Here is a 21362-nt window from a genome sequence, read left to right as displayed (position 1 = left end):
AGGCTTTCCCAGGTCTTTATTTTCTCTGAGTGAAGTTGGAGCCCAGGACATGGATTCTATCCCTGATCTACAGCCCCATCTCCAGAAGTAAAAGGCTACATTTTGTTCATCCCCCGTTGAAAAAGAGACTTGCATATACATCTTAGATCATGTGGGTCAGCAACATAAGTGTCTTGGACCCTTATTCTGGGGGGCAGCCTTAACTACCATCACAGTCTCAACCCTAAACAAAGTTCATCTCTTTCTCCTAGATTTAAATTTTAAAAAAATTGAATTTTAATATTTAAAATGCATTTTTGAATATGTCTGAGATTGAAACCATTTTTAAGTGATCTAAAATTTAAAGCAGTTTAAGAATCCAAACTGGTTTAATTGCCAGGGTCTCCCCCGTGGGTGGAGCTTTTCAGCCTTGGCTCCCCAAATGCTGTTGTACAACAATGCTCATCATCCCCTGTCTTTGGCCCTTGGATCATGCATAATGCATAATGGGAGTTGTAGCCCAGCAACATCTAGGGACCCCAGGTTGGGAATCCCTATCGTAGAAGAACAGCCAGTCTAGCTATCTCTAACTGAGAATTCATGGGGCCTTCTCAGACTGATGCTCTTATGAATACAACAAATAACACATTTCAACAGAAGTTCCCAAAGTGGTTTACACAGATATAAACAAACAAACAAACAAACAAACAAACAAAATGGCTGTCCTGTCCCCAAAGGGCTCACCATCTAAAAAAGAAACACAAGATAGACACCAGCAACAGCCGCTGGAGGGATGCTGTGCTGGGGATGGACAGGGCCAGTTGCTCTCCCCCTGCTAAATGTAAGAGAATCGCCACTTCAAAAAGATGCCTCTTCGCTCAGTTCACAGGGGATTCTTAGGATTCCTTTGTGGAATCCACAACAGTCCAACCAGATTTCCCCCTCTCCCCCGCCCCCCGCCCAGTGCTCAGAAAATGCACTACAATTCAGGAGGCTGTGATACAAAGCCCAGTGACACATCTCCTCTCAAACGACTCACTTCCATTTGCGACTATAAATAACCTTCACATATGAGGCAGGAGATACTTATTTGCACCTTTGGCATTGTGGGTGAAAGTGTACAAAGGCCTCCATCTGAAGCACATTTGCTAGGAAGCTGGTTCTCTGGAATGCAGTGGAACGGATGTGCGGTTAAAGATAGTGTTTGCCCCTTAGTCTGTGGGGTGTGCAAGAACTAGAGGTGTCGCTACAAATTAGGGCAGACCACACAATCAACATTAGGGAGGAGAAGCTTGGGAGCTAGGCACGCTCCTGATTTTGGGTCATGGACAAAAATGTTTAGGAACATAGGAAGCAGCCGTATACCGAGTCAGACCCTTGGTTCATCTAGCTCAGTATTTTTCTTCACAGACTGGCAGCGGCTTCTCCAAGGTTGCAGGCAGGAGACTCTCTCAGCCTGATCTTGGAGATGCTGCCAGGGAGGGAACTTGGAACTTTCTGTGGCCCCATCCCCGAAGGGGAATATCTTACAGCGCTCACATGTAGTCTCCCATTCAAATGCAAACCAGGGTGGACCTTGCTTAGCAAAGGGGGCTTAGCTCATGATTGTGAGCTAAGCCCCAACTGGGTAGGGCAGTTTTTCTTCCTACCTCGCTCAGAAGCTGGGACCGGAATCTGGGTAAGACGTGCAGCAAGTTCTTTCAGGACCCTGGACAGGTCACTGGAAGAAGACAGACTTGTTCCTACAGGAGCTCAGCCTCCACTGAGCCCTCCTGGGGTGAGGGTAACAGAATCAGGTATGTTATACCTTTGCGTGTGTGTGTGTGTGTGTGTGTGTGTGTGTGTGTGTGTGTGTGTATATATATATATATATATAAATAAAAATATCTCCACTAGCAAGAGAACATCTGCTATGAGGCCATAGTTTAGATGTGCAAAACACACTGGTAACGGGATCAGAAACAATCCCCAATATCCTGATTCCATTACCAACACATTTTGCACATTTTCATACATGATCTATAATATGTAAGGGTTTTTGTAAGAAAGTGGCCTTACAATAGATGTCCTCTTGCTAGTGGGTATATATAATCAACTGTGTGCAATGGCCACAGTCATTGCAACAATGGTAACATGCCTGATTCCGTTACCCTCGGCATTGCCCTGAAATGTACTACCTTAGCAATGACAACCCTCGCTATGTACCAGCCAAATTTGAACAATGTGCCTCCAAAGGCAAGAACAGAGACGCTGATTTACCAGCGATGCGGACCACAGGATAGGGATTGTTGGAACGTATGCAAGTGCTGTACCACCTGATCACGTCATTTGGCTCTGTCTCGTGAAGCTTATCCCCAGATTAAGACGATGGCAGCTATGGGGCCAAACAGGGTCAAGTTATCTTTGGTTGAGCCTGGTACAAGTGACCTAGAAACCTGCCTGTGGACTCATGCCCCACAATATTTTCTGTGTCCAGTATGAAGGTGTAGCCAACTGCATTCCAACCAGGTTGCCCGCATAATGCTTCTGCGGTCAACCCACCAGAGTTGGTTAGTAGAAAGACACCCATTGCCCATGACGGGAAGTTCAGTTCAGTTCAGTTCAAGTCTATTGTGGCCTCCTATTACGGACCCTGAACAAATCAGAACAGGAGACAACACAAAACCGTAACACATGCATACATAAAACCCAAACAACAACTGTTACCTTCCAGACCTCAAACCAGATAAACTCCCACATGCTTCGAGGCATGATGAGGATTGCAGATTGAGATGTGATCTAGCAAAATTCAGGGTTCTCTGGTTTTATACACTCAAACAGGGCACCTTAATAAGAACCAGCCTCTTACTCCCAAGAAGAGGCACCATTTGTCTTTTGTTGGTAATCGGGGAGCTGAACGGTTACAAAGGTGGGTTCGATTCAGGTTTATCAATATTTTTTTAACTCTCCAGGCCAGACACTAACTTTAAAAAGGCAATCTCTAAGAGGAATTTAAAAAAACATAAGACCATAGGAAGCTGCTGTCTACTGAGTCAGACTATCAGTTCATCTAACTCAGTATTGTCTACACTGACTGGCAGCGGCTCTCCAAGCTTTCAGATTGTCACAGTCCTATCTGGAGAGGCTGCCAGGGATTGAACCTGGGACCTTCCACATGCCAAGCACAGGCTCTACCACTGAGCTATGGTCCCCTCCCACTTATAAGATGCTGCTGTATACTGAGACAGACCATTGGTCCATCTAGCTCAGTACTGTCTACACTGACTGGCAGCAGCTTTCCAGGGTTTTAGGAAGGAGTCCTCCCCAGACCTATCGGAGGATGCTGTCAGGGATTGAGCCGGGGACCTTCTGCAAGCAAGATGGGGCTACAGCCCCGTCCCCTAAGGGAATATCTTACAGCAGAAAATACTCGCCTGTAGTCCCCCATCCAAATGCAAACCAGGGTGGATCCTCCTTAGCAAAGGGAACAGTTGATGCTTGCTATTGCAAAACCAGCTCTCCTCCTCATGAAAGCTCTCCCAGGTTCCAGGCAGGCGTCTCTCCTAGCCCTACCTGGAGATGCTGCCAGGGATTGAACCGGGGGACCTGCATGCCCAGCAGATGCTCCAGCACTGAGATATACACCTGTTTGGGGTCAATGTTGGAATGCTCCAGACCAGGGGTTCTCAGCCTTGGGTTTCCAGATATTGTTGGACTACAGCTCCCATCATCCACAGCTACCGTGGCCTTTGGGGGATGATGGGAGTTGTAGTCCAACACCATTGAGGGACTAAAGTGTGAGAGCCCCTGGCGTAGTTCCAGTTCAGGCTGAAAGCGACCAAGAGGCTTCAGGAACAGGTTTGACTCTGTCCTGCCTTTGCTGAAAACATGGAACCAAGTGGGGCATTTTGGACACACATGTGAAACAAGGCGAGTGATTTCAGCTTGGCCCCAGTTCCGAGCCTCCTTCGGGGGCTGTGACACTTTCATGGGAACATCAGAACAAAGGAAGCTGCCATATACCGAGTCAGACCCTTGGTCCATCCAGCTCAATATTGTCTACACAGACTGGCAGCAGCTTCTCCAAGGTTGCAGGCAGGAATCTCTCTCATCCGTATCTTGGAGATGCCGGGGAGGGAAGTTGGAACCTTCTGCATCCCCAGCAGGCAGGAGCCCTTCCCAGAGTAGACCCATCCGCTGAAGGGAATAGCTTCCAGTGCTCACACGTGGTCTCCCCTTCAAATACAAACTGGGGAAGACCCTGCTTAGCAAAGGGGCCATCCGTGCTTGCTACCACAAGGCCAGCTCTCCTCCCCTTTCCACGGTTCCTCTAACGGAGTGATCCCACAGAGTGACTTGTATTCCTCTCTGAGGGGGGATTATGGATTACTTTCCGCACCGCGGGCCCAAATTCAGCCCTGACGTCAATGGAATCGCAGTGTCGATTGCACGCTGGGCACGGAGGAATCAGGTTGCCCGGGCTTTATCTTACCATCTCCAGTTAACTCTTTTTCCAGCCATTTCCTCCTTCTAGCCTTGCCACCTTGGAGGTATACATTACCTGTGTTTTGCAAGACCCAAGAATGTCCCATGAAGTGTCAGTTACGCCTCTTTGCCCCTTCCGGCGTGTTGCGTGTGAGTAGGTCAGGGAAGAGTGTGATCTCTGCCCTTGTTTACACCACCCTTGCAGCAGCCTTGGGGAGGAGCGCCTGTGCTTCTTTCTCCCTGCTCTTGGGTCCTCACAGGGACTAGCCACTTTATAACTGATCGATCAATCGATCAGTTATGAAGTGGCTAGTCCCAAGAGCATGATTTATAATTGATTTGATTGACTGAGGGATCGATCATGCTTGTATTAAACGTTCTCGAGTTTCTCCCTCCCTTGAGCCTTCGGATTTCATCGAAATGACTTCTAGGAGAGTTTTCGGTTCAAGGGCGGTAGAGGGTGGGGAACACATGGCAGGCGGAAGAGCTGAGCTTTGGAAACCGGGTGCTCCAGATGGGTTCGTAGGAGGGGAGATGCAAATGCCCTCATCAGGAGGCACTTTACTCCTTCCAAAACAGGGTGCGTCAGGCATGTGTAGGCGTTCTGGCAGCACCGTTGAGCAGGCAGAGTTGGGGCATTTCCATTTGTCATCTGGGTTGGGAATTCTCTTCCTGTCGCCTGCAAAAGGGGCTTTGGGGGGTGGGGTATCTGGACAGGACAGTGATCAGTCATGGCTGGTGGGCCATGCGAAGGCAGCCCTTCCACGAGGCCAGGTGAGACGGTTGCCTCAGGTGGCAGGTTATTGGGGGTGGCAGGAGGGCAGCGGGTTGAGCTGCCCAGAGAACAATTTGTTTTAGGGTGGCTAACAGATACAGATGATGATGATGATGATTGATGATGATGATGATGATGATGATGATCATCATCATCATCAATTATGTCGCCCCCACTGCTTTTGCCAGCATCCCCTCTCCTTACATGCAGGTTCACTGTATTACAATGTAATGTCATGAAGCCGCTTTATACTGAGTCCGACCATTGGTCCCTCTCGCTGAGTACGGTCTACACTGGCTGGCAGCAGCTCCCCAAGGTTTCAAGCAGGAGTCTTTCCCAGCCCTACCTGGAGATGCCGCCAGGGATTGAACCTGAGACCTTCTGCAGGCAAAGCAGATGCTCTGCCACTAAGCTACGGTCTCATCCCCATAAGACGGACATGGGAAGTTGCCTTACACTGTGTCAGGCCAGCTATTGTCTGCACTGACTGGCAGCAGCTCTCCAAGGCTGCAGGCAGGAGACTCCCCCAGCCCTACCTGGAGATGCTGCCAGGGATCAAAGCTGGATGCTCTTTTACTGAGCTATGGCCTCAGCCCCAAGGAGAATGTTTCACAGCATTCACATGTAGTCACCCATTCAAATGCAAACCAAGGGCAGCTCTGCTTAGCAAAGGGGACAGTCCATCCTTGCTACCACAAGACCAGTTCTCCTCCCTGGCGAGCTGCAAGCCACCCCTGAGTTTGTGCTATGCAGGTTCAGCCCACCCACCAGGTGAGCTAGGCAGCTGGCTAGGGCGTCAAGTGAAGAAGGGCACAAATGGAACATAGGAAGCTGCCATATACTGAGTCAGACCCTTGGTCTATCTAGCTCAGTATTGTCTGCACAGACTGGCAGCGGCTTCTCCAAGGTTGCAGGCAGGAATCTCTCTCAGCCCTGTTTTGGAGATGCTGCCAGGGAGGGAATTTGGGTCCTAGATGCTCTTCCCAGAGCGGCTCCATCCCCCGAGGGGGATCTCTTCCAGTGCTCACACATGGAGTCTCCCATTCATATGCAACCAGGGTGGACCCTGCTTAGCTAAGGGGACCAGTCATGCTTGCTGCCACAAGACCAGCTCTCCTCACTTGGCATGGCATGGTCGTTTGCAAATGGTGTGGTCAAATGGCACATTTGTGCTTTCTCATCCTCAAGCAGCCGACCAACCCCCGCCCGCCCGCCAGGAGGCACCCACCCGTGCAGGTGTGGGAGGCAGGGGAGTGCCTGGGGTGCTCCGATCCTTGGGACAGCCCTGGATTGGGACCTTGTGGTGCCCTCTTTAACCTCGGAGACTTGTCCAACCGGAGACAGAGCAAGCACGACGGAGACAGAGCAAGCACAAAATGTATGATAACGGTAACGGAGCAAAGAGACACCTTTTCAAGTGGCGATTCTCTTCTATTTAGCAGGGGAGAGCAACTGGCCCTATCCAACCCCAGCACAGCATCCCTCCAGTGGCTGCTGCTTGTGGTTCCTTTTTATAGCTCATTTTGAGATGGCGAGCCCTTTGGGGACAGGGCAGCCGTTTAATTAATTGATTGATTTCTGTATGTAAACTGCTTTGGCGACTTTGGTTGAAAAGCGGCATATAAATACTTGTCGTATTCGTATTCGTCTACCTGGGTAGGATTAATACATCCTCGCCAGCTTCCGTCCCCCAACTTTGGAACGAGGTAGGAAGAAAAATTCCCCTACCCCGGCAACTAAAGGATCACTAGATATTCTGACTGTATTGTCTGACACCTTGCTGCAAATTCCACTCTTGTGGATCGGGGTGTGAGAGGGGAGCAGGGGATATTTTGCGGGGAGGGGAGCACCCGCTACCTTCTGGAGTCATCCCTGGCCCGCACAGACCACTGCTGAAAAATCCAGCTGTCCCTGGAGCTGCTGGAAAAGGTGGCTCCCCTCTCCACCAAAGACTCCGGGGAGCCTTTGCTGCCATTAGCATGCACGGGCAGTTAGCAGACGCTGTCGGGCTTCTCAAAACCCTGTTCTGTGCTGGTCATTTCCTGGCCCCATTTCCCAGAAAGAGAAAGGCTGAAAGAGAATTACCTCAAGCTTCCAGCTTTCTGGACTGCCAAACAAAGAAGCGTTTGTCCCAGAGAATCAAATAGAGATCCAAAACCAGCTTCCCACTGTCCTCCCCCCCCCCCGTGTGTGTGTGTGTGTGTGTGTGTGTGTGTGTGTGTGTGTGTGTGTGTGTGATGCTTGCACTGAATCCCTGACAGGCCAGTGGGATGGGAGATTTTTTTGCCACCACATTCAATGAGGAACGGCAGAAAGATGACAGCCAGATGAGCACAGCATTCCTGTACGTTTGTTCCTCGTACAAAATTCGGAATTGTTTCAGCAGGTTGCTTTTCTCACCCCTGCCAGAATTCCCCCTTTCCCACCGTTGCTTATAGTGCAGGAGTTGTTGTTGTTCTTTTCTTCCCTTTTCTCCTTTTTTGCATCTGCTCACCTGAATGAAAATTTTCTTGAACTTCAACCAGGAACACAGGAAATGGCCTTATCCTGAATCTGACCGTCGGTTCGCCTGGCTCAGGATTATCTGCTCAGGCTAGCAGTGGCTGTCCAGGACTTAGGGACATAGGAACAAGTGCCTTCTACTGAGTCTGACCCTTGGTCCATCTCGCTCAGTATTGTCTACCCAGGCTGGCAGCGGCTTCTCCAAGGTTGCAGGCAGGAATCTCTCTCAGCCCTCTCTTGGAGATGCCACCAGGGAGGGAACTTGGAACCTAGATGCTCTTCCCAGAGCGGCTCCATCCCCTGAGGGGAATCTCTTCCAGTGCTCACACTTCTGGTCTCCCATTCATATGCAACCAGGGCAGACCCTGCTTAGCTAAGGGGACAAGTCATGCTTGCTACCACAAGACCAGCCCTTCTGGGAGAGGGCACGGATTGAACCTGGGGTTTTCTGCATGCTAACAGAGGCTGCCCCCATATTGCCAAACCAATAGGATCGCAGTGAACGCTGCCTTCTGCTGAGTCCGACCCTTGGTCCATCTAGCCCAGTACTGTCTACACTGGCTGGCAGCAGCACCTTAGTACCTGCTACCCAACCAAGAAATAATTTTCCCAGCACTTAAACTGATGCTTTAACTGCTTTCGGCTCCTCATTTCAGTACAAGAATAATTGCAAACACAGATCTCTGAGAATAAGTACCGTAGCATATCGACTTGAGAGCGGGTTTGTGAGTTTCACACCTTTGGATCACGGAAGCTGCAAACAGACTGCTGGGAAGAAGAAAAGAGAAACCGGGTGCAGGGCTGCTTGAAGGTCTGGATGTCTGTCAATAGAGGCTGTTGTCAGGGAAACAGAGCCGTGGGGAAACTATAATGGGAAAGATTTCACTGCCTACCAAGAGAAATCCAGTGGCTGCAAAAGGCGAGGTGGCGGAGTGCAGTCTGGAAGCCACGGATAGAACTGCATTGGGAAGGAGGAGAGCTGGTCTGGTGGGAGCAAGCATGAATCGTCCACTTTGCTCAGGGCTGTCCTTAGAGAGCCCGGGTGGGGTGCGGGGCCCGGGGCAAATCAGCCAGCACAGGGCCCCCTTCCAGTTAATTCTAAGGGGGGTTAAAGAGCCGGTCCTCTTTGCTATGCCCTAAGTTAACCCCTGCTAATTGGGCAAAGAGGCACCTTTTACCGTGGTGATTCTCTTTATTGAGCAGGGGGAGAGTAACTGGCCCTATCCACCCCCAGCATAGTACCTCCAGTGACTGTTGCTGGTGTCTGTCTTATGTTTCTTTTCGATTGTGAGCCCCTTGGGGACAGGGTTCCATCTTTTATTTATTTATTTATTTATTTATTTATTCATTCATTCATTCATTCATTCATTCATTCATTCATTCATTCTCTGTGTAAACCGCCCTGAGCCATTTTTGGAAGGGCGGTATAGAAATCAAATAACTAACTAACTAACTAACTAACTAAGGACAGCCCTGCCTTTGCTAAGCAGAGTCTGCCCTGTTCCAATCAATCAATCAATCAATCACTGACCCCTGCTAACTTGGCAAAGAGGCACCTTTTAACGTGGCGATTCTCTTTATTTAGCAGGGGGAGAGTAACTGGCCCTCTCCACCCCCAGCACAGCATCCCTCCAGTGGCTGTTGCTGGTGTCTGTCTTGTGTTTCTTTTTAGATTGTGAGCCCTTCGGGGACAGGGTTCCATCTTATTTGTTTGTTGTTTCTTTGTGTAAACCGCCCTGAGCCATTTATGGGAAGGCGGTATAGAAATCGAATGAATGAATGAATGAATCAATCAGTCAATCAATCATCTTTATTACAGTCCAAGATCAGCATAAGATAATTTGAATCAGTAGTAATTATGAGGAGTACAGATTATGATGCAAATAAAACCATATTACATTAAAATTACTACATTGAAATTACTACATTGAAACTACTATAAACTATAATTACTATAAAATGCTTACTATATTCATTCATTCATTCGATTTTTTATACTGCCCTTCCGAAATGGCTTAGGGTATTTTATAATTAAAACAAAACCATTAAAATCAGCTAACAATTAAAACAAACATTATAAAACAGTATAAAACAATTGACAATTAAAACATGATAAAACAGTAACTAAACAATCAGAACAGTTAAAAAACCCTGAAAAACAGGCTACTATATATTTACTAGTAATTACTAATAATTACTAGTAGTTGTTATAAACTATAGTTACTATAAAATGCTACTCTGTTGTGAGGAGGACTGTAAAGGTACGACCACAGCTCAACTTAAATACAGTAAAACATATTACAATAGGGAGGGAACAGAGCCAAAAGTTTGAGTGCAAAGTCACTATATTTATATTCAAAGTTATATGCATCTGCCTATGAGAGGATAAAATGTAAGGTGTTTAAACTATAGGATGGGGTGACTAAAATATGTAGGACAGGATAACTATCTGAGAGCGAAGCAGGCAAGTAAAACAGACAGTGGCTAAAATCAGCACAAGACTAATACCTGGTTATGGATTGGCCATTGCATTTGAATGGGAGACTCCACGTGTGAGCACTGGAAGATATTCCCCTTAGGGGATGGGACCGCTCTGGCAAGAGCATCTAGGCTCCAAGTTCCCTCCCTGGCAGCATCTCCAGATAGGGCCGGGAGAAACTCCTGCCTGTAAGCCTTAGAGAATCTGCTGCCAGTCTGGGTAGACAGTACTGAGCTGGATGGACCTATGGTCTGACGCAGTATAAGGCAGCTTCCTATGTTCCTATGAACCATCTTTCAAACCCTAAGGCCCCGTGAATGCCACAAACGATGATCAAGGAAAGTGTGCCTCTGTAAACACACAGAGTATCTTTTCCTGGCAATGATTTCCCACCAGTTTGATTGATTGATTGATTGATTGATTGATGGTTAAATTTATATACTGCCTTTCATTAAAACAATCCCAGTGAGGTTTACAGCAAAATTTAAAAACAAGATTGTAAAAAAGACACAATTAAAATGTTAAGCTAAAAATATAAAACAAATCTGATTATAAATTTTAAAAGCATGAAAGCAATACAGAGTACAAAGAGCAGCAGCAGAGACAATCAAATAAAAGCCCGGGTAAAAAGCCACGATTTAACATGCTTTCTAAAAGCTGTGATGGAGACCAAGGAGCAAAGAGCCACCGGGAGAGGATTCCAGAGTCTGGGGGCAGCAACCGAGAAGGCCCTGCCCCGCATGCACAACAACTGAGCCTCCCTCATTGTCGGCACCTGGAGCAGAGCCCCCTGGGATGACCTTGTCAAGCGGGCAACCCTTGGGAGCAGGCGGTCCCTCAGGTATCCCGGGCCCAAACCATTAAGGGCTTTAAGGGTCAAAACCAGCACCTTGAATTGGACCCAGAAACGAACTGGTAGCCAATGCAGCTCTTTCAAAATGGGAGTGATGTGCTCTCATCGGGCAGCTCCGGATAAAACCCTAGCTGCCACATTTTGCACTAGCTGCAGTTTCCGGATATTCTTCAAGGGCAGCCCCACATAGAACGTGTTACAGTAATCCAGCCGTGACGTGACTAAAGCATAGGTAACTGTGGCCAGATCTGCCATCTAGAGAAAGGGGCGGTTTAGGGACCTGGGAATGCAGCTTCATACAGATCTGGATCAGCTCCCTAACAACAGGTTCCCAACCACCCTGCAAAGGAACAGGTGACTCATTTTCTTCAGAGGGAAAAGCAACCGAGGAGAGGGAAATGGAAGGGATGCACTCCGATGCCAGCATTATCTGGGAAGGAGAGCTGGTCTCGGATTCTAAGCCTGAATTGTCCTCTTTGCTGAGCAGGGTCCACCTTGGTTTGCATTTGGATGGGAGACTACATGCGAGCGCTGTAAGATATTCCCCTTGGGGGGTGGAGCAGTAGCTCAGTGGAAGAGCATCTGCTTTGCTCGCAGAAGATCCCAGCATCTCCAGGCAGGGCTGGGAGAGACCCCTGCCTGCAATCGGAGAGAGCTGCTGCTAGTCAGTGTAGACAGCACTGAGCTAGGTCAGGGATTCTCAGCGCTGGGTCTCCAGATGTTGTTGGACTTCAACTCCCATAATCCCCAACCAAAGGCCAGTGGGGCTAGGGATTGTGGGAGTTGAAGTCCAACAACATCTGGGGACCCAACCTTGTGAATCCCTCCGTTAGATGTTCCAGTGGTTATAAGGCAGCTTCCTCTGTCCCTATTCCCCATTGCTTGTAGAAGAAGGGATATCCAACAGGGATCTGTTTAGCTTCTCCCTTAACAGCCATGCCTCGCAAATCCCTTTGGAATTCATCATGGAAATTAACAAATAAATTCCAGCCCTGCTAAGCTTAGTGGGTGTCTCATTACCGAGCCAGATGCAGAGAAAGTAATGACATCTGACAAAGGACAGGCAGAGGCTGGGAACGAGGCTGCAGCAGCCCATGTTATTATTTCTCTGCCTGACACTGTTTTCAGGACCCTGGGAGAACTGCCCGGGGAGCACTCCTGACCTCCCCGGAAGCCCGTGCCCAGTCAGGAGAGCCCCATGGGAGGAGAGCTGGCCTTGGGGTAGCAAGCATGAGTTGTCCCCTTTGCTAAGCAGGGCCTGCCCTGGTTTGCATTTGGATGGGAGAGAGAGTGTGTGTGTGTGTGTGTGCACTGAAAGATATTCCCCTCAGGGGATGGGGCCGCCACTCTGGGAAGACCACCGGCATTATTGTCTGCAGAAGGTCCTGCGTTCCCTCCCTGGCAGCATCTCCAAGATAGGGCTGACTCCTGCCTGTCACCTTGGAGAAGCCGCTGCCAGTCTGAGTAGACAATAGGACCAATGGTCTGACTCGGTATAAACCAGATTCTTATGTCCCCATGTCTTTCAGCAGTTCCACTTTCTCAGGAATCCTCATTTCTGTACTCTGTCCCTGGAACCTTTTCCATTCATGATTCTGGACTTGCTATTCTTCAGGCTACAGCTCATTGTAGGGGCCTCTTGAGGCTAAATCTCAAAGTGGGAAAGGGCAACATTATCTTAAGCGTCAATGCATGCATCTAAACTAAGATACTGTGCCGTGCACAGCTTACAGATCAGAGGCTGGAGAAACTTACTGGTGTTACAACCTGCCTGGGATTTTGAAAATCAGGTGTAGCTACCTGCCTGGGTGAAAATCACATTGCTACCTGCCTGGGATTTTGAAAATCAGGTGTAGCTACCTGCCTGGGTGAAAATCACATTGCTACCTGCCTGGGATTTTGAAAACCAGGTGTTGCTACCTGCCTGGGATTTTGAAAATCAGGTGTTGCTCCCTCACTGCCTGGGATTTTGAAAGTCATGACCTAGTAGGCTGCCATAGGACTCATGCATAGTTAGTGACTAGGCCTTCAAGACATGGTGGACCGGGTCTGATTCAAGGTCATAGTCTTCTGTTTGCACGTTTTTCACTCCCTCTGCCTTTCACCATGCTTTTAAATTTTAAAACCCAGTGAAATGAAATGCAGAAGAAGTAATCCAACCACATCCAAGTGCCTTCAAGCTCCTTCATGGTTGCTAAAAGTTTGCTAAAGTGCATTCAAGTTGATTGAAGCACTGTCCCCCTTAACATCTGCAGCTGTCACTTAGGTTCACGGATCTTGACCACAAACTCCACTAAGCTAAGCAGAGCACTCCTGTTAATAGGACCAGCTCAGCTGCCTGTCGGAGTACACCCTCTTACATGTGCATGTGGCCTGAAGGTTGCCCTGTGTGAATTCCTCTCAACTGGATCAGGGATTTCTTTATCCTTTTGACCTGTAATCTTATAATGCTCTGGCAACAAGCTCCAGTAATAGGATTCTGTCCTCTTTTCCACTTGCAATTCTAAACTGGCCACACAATTTCCTGGCAGTTGGTTGAGTTCCATTTCTTGTGGTCTGTGGACTGAAATACATGGTTTGATTTGATTTCCTAACAGAAATATCATGGAACCAACCAACACCAAAAAAAATCTGCAGGATTAAACAGACTAATAATAATAATAATAATAATAATAATAATAATAATAATAATAATATAATATACTGGCTGCACAAGAACAGGCACTAAGAACAAATGAAATAAGAGCCAAAGTCGAAAAATCCACCACAAACAGCAAGTGCCACCTTTGTAAGGATGCAGATGAAACTGTGGACCACCTAATCAGCTGTTGTAAAAGGATCGCACAGACTGACTACAAAGAAAGGCATGACAAGGTAGCAGGGATGATACATTGGAACATCTGCAAAAAATACAAGCTACCTGTAGCCAAAAATTGGTGGGGCCATAAAATTGAAAAAGTTGAAGAAAATGAAGATGTAAAAATATTATGGGACTTCCGACTACAAACAGACAAACATCTGCCACACAATACACCAGATAGAACTGTAGTCGAGAAGAAAGAAAAACAAGTGAAAATAATCACATAGCAATACCAGGGGATAGCAGAATAGAAGAAAAAGAAATAGAAAAAAATCACCAAATACAAAGATCTACAAATTGAAATTGAAAGGCTGTGGCAGAAAAAGACCCAAATAATCCCAGTGGTCATTGGGGTCCTGGGTGCAGTCCCAAAAGACCTTGAAGAGCACCTCAACACCATAGAGGCCACAGAAATCACCATCAGCCAATTACAAAAAGCAGCTTTACTGGGAACAGCCTATATTCTGCGACGATATCTATAACAATTGACGATAAAATTCTGGCATCCCAGGTCCTTGGGAAGGACTCGATGTCTGGATAAAACAAACCAGTCAATAACACCTGTCTGACTGTGTAAACAAGAAATAATAATAATAAATAATCGACATCATTCCCAAAATATAATCCAAAATATAGGTGGTTGCATATGAAACCTAAGAAATTGTATATTTATTTCTTTATCCTGCCTTCCTTCCATCACAGAATTCAAGGCAACTCGCACCAGATTCCCAGGTGATACGCAGACCTGCTTAGCATTTGCAAGATTGCAACAAATATTTTATTTATTAAAATATGTATACCCTGCCTTTTAGCCCTCAAAAGCACACCCCCAGCAACTTATAGATTTTGATAATCTAATAAAAAACATAATGGCTGACATCCAGACTAAGTTCCTCCATATAGAGAAACTCAGGTGTTACTCTCAAGGACTGCTTTATTTCAGTAGGACTGCTCAGGAGTGATTTAGTCTGGATGTCAGCAAATATCTATCTATCTATCTATCTATCTATCTATCTATCTATCTATCTATCTATCTATCTATAAAGGTAAAGGTAAAGTGTGCTGTTAAGTCGATTTTGACTCCTGATGCCCACAGAGCCCCGTGGTTGTCTTTGGTAGAATACAGGAGGGGTTTACCATTGGCTTCTCCCGTGCAGTGTGAGATGATGCCTTTCAGCATCTTCATAGGAACATAGGAAGCTGCTGTATACTGAGTCAGGTCATTGCTCCATCTAGCTCAGTGTTGTCTACACAGACTGGCAGCGGCTTCTCTAAGGTTGTAGGCAGGAGTCTCTCTCAGCCCTATCTGGAGATGCTGCCAGGGAGGGAACTTGGAACCGAGATGCTCTTCCCAGAGTGGCTCCATCCCCTGAGGGGAAGATCTTACAGTTCTCACACTTCTAGTCTCCCATTCATATGCAACCAGGGTGGACCCTGCTTAGCTAGAGGGACAAGTCATACTTGCTACTACAAGGCCAGCTCTTCCTATATCACTGCTGTCCGATATAGTACCAGTGGGGATTCGAACCGGCAACTTTCTGCTTGTTAGTCAAGCATTCCCCTGCCGTGCCACTTAAGGTGGGATTCACATTTATATTCCACCCCATATAAAATCTCTGGGTGGTTTACAAATTAGAACACAACAATTAAAACCTTAAACAATATAAAACAAATTAAAATAACCATCAATGAAACTTTAAAATGTTATAAAAGCCAGATAAAACAGGTGCATTTTTAAAGAGTCACTTAAAAACAGCTAGCAATGGACAGATTATGATTTCATTTGGGAGCGCGTTCCTGAGCCCTGGGGGCAACCCTAGAGAAGTGACTGAGCAAGAAAGGGATTCTCAACATTGAGTCCCCAGATGTTATTGGACTCCAACTCCCATAATCACCAACCAAAGGCCACTTGGGCTGGGGATTATGGGAGTCGAAGTCCAATAACATCTGGGGAACCAATGTTGAGAATCCCTGAGCTCGATGGACCAATACTTTGACTTGGTAGAAGGCATCTTCCTTACCAAGATGTCTCCAGATGTTGCTGGACTCACTCTGTCCCCTCATTCCGTCCCCAGCTTTTTACTGGGGTGGGAGGAAAAGCCGTCCTGCCCAGCTGCTGCTGCTGCACACACGATCACTCTCTCCACCCCCTACCTTTTGCAAGCACAGCCAGAAATCCAGAGCATGCCCGAGCCTCTTACCTGGGCTGGCAGTTTCTCCTATCCTGCCGGCAGTTGTGTGATAAAGCCGACATAGTGCCAGTGTCCCTGGGAGAACGAGGCACATAATCTGTGGTGTGCCTTCCTCTGGTCAACCTCTTTCACTGCAGGGGAGGTTTGCACACTAGGAACAAAGAAAGCTGCCTTCTACCGAGTCAGACCCTTGGTCGATCTAGCTTAGTACTGTCTACACAGTTGAGCAAACCTGAATGCTCAACTTTGCCCCCCACCCCACTGCTTTTGGACTACAACTCCCATAATCTCCACTCACATTGTCCAATAGCCAGGGATTATGGGTGTTGTACTCCAACATCTGCAGGAGGCCCGAAGTTGAGCAGGCCTGGTCTGCACACACTGGCAGTGGCTTCCCCAAGGTTGCAGGCAGGAGTCTCTCACAGCCTTATCTGGAGATGCCAGGGAAGGAACTTGGAACCTTCTGAATGCAAGCAGGTAGGTGCTCTTCCAAGGGCAGCCTCGTCCTCTAAGGGGAATATCTTACAGTACTTACATGTGTCTCCCATTCACATGCAAACCAGAGTGGTCTCTGCTTAGCAAAAGGGACCATTCATGCTTGCTGCCACAAGACCAGCAATCCTCCCATGGTCGATACGTGAAATGGATGGAGGAAGCTCCTATTCCAGTGAAATTCTGCAGAATTTTGCACATATACACAGTTTCCTTGTCGGTGTGCAACTCTGTGGAGAGGAGAGCTGGTCTTGTGGTAGCAAGCACATCTTGTCCCCTTAGCTAAGCAGAGTCCACCCTGGGCGCATATGAATGGGAGACTAGAAGTGTGAGCACTGTCAGAGATTCCCCTCAGGGGATGGAGCGGCTCTGGGAAGAGCATCTAGGTTGCAAGTTCCCTCCCTGGCAGCATCTCCAAGACAGGGCTGAGAGCAACTCCTGCCTGCAACCTTGGAGAAGCCGCTGCCAACCTGTGTAGTCAATCCTGAGCTAGATGGACCAAGGGTCTGACTCAGTATATGGCAGCTTCCTATGTTCCACGAGGAGATTTTGTTCCAAGAAATGCTTCCTTAGTCTGGATGGTGTCTGGCAATGGATCAAGGACAGCGACCAAAAAAACAGGAGCTATTGAGATGGGCATTTGGGGATGGGTCCCTCTGTCCTTGTTCCTGCCTTGCAGGTATTGCTGGCATTATGCATTATCTGAATGGTCCCCAGAGTTGGGCTGGATGCCGCAGAGCCAAACAAGGTTTCAGGCTGTCATTTTTTTTGTTGGGGGTGGGAAAAGTATCCCGTGTTTCTGTGGAAACCGTGACATCACCGCAGAGTCCTGAACGCCCAGGATATGCAGAAAGCGTGTTTTTTTTTAAGCAACAGATGAAAAGGACCCAAATGGGGGGCTGTGGCGAGGCCCTGGCTGGTTGCCCGGCAACCACTCCAGGAGAATAATGTGCTGTTGTTTGTGAGGTATTTTACTGAGAAGCAACGTATAAATCCAGGCAAAGGAGAAACCAAAGGTCTCTTTGTTAGCTGGGGCTTGGATTTTGGGGAGGAGAGGTTTGGGGATTAGCGGATTAGTAAACAGGTTTTGAGCTTCCTTCGTGTAAAATTCCTTAGCTATCACATTTCCAGTCTGGGGTACAATTTTCTGGAAAGTTTGTTTATATTGATTGGTTGATTAAGTGCCGTCAAGTCAGTGTCGACTCTTAGTGACCACATGGATAGATTCTCTCCAGGATGATCAGTCTTCAATTTGGCCCTTAAGGTCTCTCAGTGGTGCATTCATTGCTGTCGTGATCGAGTCCATCTACCTTGCTGCTGGTCGTCCTCTTCTTCTCTTTCCTTCCACTTTCCCCAGCATGATGGACTTCTCAAGGGAGCTGGGTCTTCGCATAATGTGTCCCAAGTATGATAGTTTGAGCCTGGTCATTTGTGCCTTGAGTGAAATTTCTGGATGGATTTGTTCTAGGATCCATTGGTTTGTTTTCCTGGCTGTCCATGGTGGTCTCAAAAGTCTTCTCCAGCATCAAAGTTCAAAAGCGTCAATGCTTTTTCTGTCCTGCTTCTTCAAAGTCCAGCTTTCGCATCCATAGTCACGGGAAAAACCATGGTCTGGACGATTCTAATCTTTGTAGGTGTAGACACAGCACGTCTATACACGTTTGTTTATTAGTTTATTTAAATATATCACACTCTGCCTTTCCTTCTGTGCAGGACCTTCAAGGTGGCTAACATAGGGAGCTGCCTTAAACTGAGTCAGTCTCTTGGTCCATCTGACTCAGAGTTGTCTACACTGACTGGCAGCGGCTCTCCAAGGTTTCAGGCAGGAGTCTCTCCCAGCCCTACCTGGAGATGCTGCCAAGGATTGAACCTGGGACCTTCTGCATGCAAAGCAGATGCTCTGCCACTGAGCTACAGCCCCATCTGATCAGTGGAGCATCAAAATAAATCTTGATGGCTACAGGCTACCACAAGGCTGAGAGGCAGGTTGTCTTCAAAGACCACTTGTAGGGGATCAACAACAGGAGAGGGAGCTTGCCTTCATCTTCTGGTTGTGGGCTTTTTAGATGCATCTTGTGGGCCACTTTGGGAAAGACGATGCTGGACTAGATAGGCCTGATTCAACAGGGCTGAAACTTTTTGCAATGATAGATTATCATTAAAAAAAAACAAAAAACAGCATCTGGACAGCATCTGGATGCAATTGGCATGTATGCGGCATCAGCTTGATTCACACAATAGTTGAAATCTAGGTTTGATGTGGGTTACCAACATTAGTGTGGTTGTGTGAACCCACGCTGAGGTAGAAATGTCAGATTCATCTGAGATTCTGATCTTGGCATGGGTTCATAAAATTGCACTAATGTCGGTAATTCATATTAAACCTCGATCCGAATGGTTGTGTGCACCAGGCCAGAGTGTGAATGGTAATGTGCATCTCCATCTGTAACATGAATGCTTACTCTCATCCACTCTCCTTGTCATGTGCAGAAACCTCATTGTGCATGACCATAACTGGATCAATGCTGATGTGACAGTGGTTCTTTGTAGATGCCACCGTGCCTTTTTTTTTTTTTTGTCTTTGCAGCGGGTTCTCTTAGCTATTATCCTGAATCCGAATTGTAGGGGTGTGCATGGAACCGGCATGGGCGGTTCAGTTAGAATTTGAACCGAATTTGGGCTGAACTGCTTGGTCCATGAACCGGTTTGTTAGAACTGGCGGTGGTTTGGTTCGAACTGTCGAACCCTCTTTTGGGGGAGCCGGCTGGTTCGAGCTCGAACCAGTTGAACCGGGACAGTTCGAATCGAACCAGGTTTGATTTGAACCAGTTCCTCACACTTACCTAATTGTGCTTGATTATTGTGCTCATGCAAATGGACGAAGCATCATCTGATGCCTCTGAGCCTGGAATGCATCCCTGTTCCAACATTTATTTGCTGACTCTTCCCTTCCTCCGTCTTTTCTTTGAGGTTTATGAACCACAGGGTTCCGCCTAATCGGAGGTACCAGCCGACAGAGTACGAACACGCCGCCAACTGTGCCACCCACGCGGTGAGTGATCTTACCTTGTCCCCAGGGAGCAGAAGAGCGGGTGGGCCTTCTGAGGGCAGGCTGGGGGGACACCCTGCAGCCGGAAGATGCATTGGCAGCCACCCAGCTCTGTATGAGGATGTGTTCTGAGTTTCTCTGGTTGACTGGGAAGACGTCAGTCCTCTTACATATCTATGGTATGGCCACATTTACAGCACTGTGTACAGTTCTGGTCACTGTATCCAGGCCCCTGATCATTTTGGTTGCCTTCTTCTGCCCCCTTTCCAGTTCTATATTGTCTTTCCTGACAATATAGAACTGGGAAAAGTGCAGAAGAGGGCAACCAAAATGATCAGGGGCCTGGAGCACCTTCCCTACGAGGCAAGGCTACAGCATCTAGTTTGGAAAAGAGGCGACTTATAGGGAGACATGATTGAGGTGTATCAAATTATGCGTGGAGTAGAGAGTGTGGTGGATAGAGAGATAAATTTCTCCCTCTCTCACAACACTAGAGCCAGGGGTCATCCCATAAAGCGGACTGCCAGGAAATTTAGGACTGACAAAAGGAAGTACTTCCCCCCCACCTCACGAAACTTGATTAACCTATGGAATTCTCTGCCACTGGATGTGGTGATGGCCACTACCTTAGTTGGCTTTGAAAGGGGCTTGGACAAATTCATGGGGAAGTCCAAATCCCAGTTGCAGGGGAGCAACAGCAGGAGGGGGGGTATGCCTTCACCTCTTGACTGTGGGCTTCCCAGTGGCATCTGGTGGGCCACTGTTGGAAACAGGATGCTGGACTGGATGGGCCTCCTTGGGCCTGATCCAGCAGGGCTGATCTTATGTTCTTACATTCATAAGAGGCCGTCTCAGACCGGCAGATTCTGCCAGTCTGAAACTTCAGTCATGACTGACACTCTGCGGAGGTGTGGTCCAAGATATTGTCAGGCCTGTGGCACGGTGTGATGTTGCCTCATCCCCCTGAGGGGGCCAGCCCCCTTTCCAAACCAACCCTTGCAAGCTTTGTCAGTGTGTGGAGCGCATGGAGGAGATAAGGTTGCCAGCTGCCTCCTCTTCACACCAATAAAACAAGAGCCCAAATTATCCAATTATGCTCCAGAATCTGTCCACTACAATCCAACTGGGGATTTTAAAAAACAAATTCTGCTTCCTCCCTTCCTAGTTCTGGATTATCCCAAGTATCCTCGGCAGCTCCATCCTGCATGTCCTGTCCGACAACCAGTGGGAGACCATCTCGGCGTGGATCTATGGCTTTGGCCTGTCTGGGCTGTTTATTGTCTCCACAATCTTTCACACGGTCTCCTGGAAGAAGAGGCACTTAAGGTAACTCCGTGGCCCACGACACATGTGGGCAACCACTTCGTCACAAGGGTGAGCCTGGATTTGCACGCTACCACAAACCTCCTAGATATGTGCTGAGTCGCCAGCATGCACAGAGGGCACTTTGTTTGTTATTTATTTACTAAAGTATCTGTATCCTCGCCTGCTGGTATGTGTATCCTAGACTATGGGAAATACCTATATCGGGCGGCAGCAATATAGGAAAGATGCTGAAAGGCATCATCTCATACTGTGTGGGAGGAGGCAATGGTCAACCCCTCCTGTATTCTGCCAAAAGACAACCACAGGGCTCTGTGGGCGCCAGGAGTCGACACCGACTCGACGGCACACTTCACCTTTATCATGAATCCACTTGTCCTAGTCCAACGCTCTA

General features: G+C 47.7%; 1 protein-coding gene across 3 annotated transcripts in view; it reads left to right on the top strand.

Annotated features, from left to right (window-relative positions):
• MMD2 (monocyte to macrophage differentiation associated 2) overlaps positions 1–21362 on the top strand; it is a 38039-nt gene that overhangs the window by 4038 nt on the left and 12639 nt on the right. For all 3 annotated transcript variants that reach the window (XM_053276360.1, XM_053276362.1, XM_053276361.1), the window contains exons 2-3: positions 19567–19648; positions 20811–20971. In XM_053276360.1, the coding sequence (XP_053132335.1) occupies positions 19567–19648; positions 20811–20971 (243 nt within the window). The remainder of the gene's footprint in view (positions 1–19566; positions 19649–20810; positions 20972–21362) is intronic.

The sequence above is a fragment of the Hemicordylus capensis genome, chromosome 13 (genome assembly GCF_027244095.1).
Source record: "Hemicordylus capensis ecotype Gifberg chromosome 13, rHemCap1.1.pri, whole genome shotgun sequence".
In the NCBI taxonomy this organism is placed as follows: domain Eukaryota; kingdom Metazoa; phylum Chordata; class Lepidosauria; order Squamata; family Cordylidae; genus Hemicordylus; species Hemicordylus capensis.
This window is presented reverse-complemented; position numbering and strand designations above follow the sequence as displayed.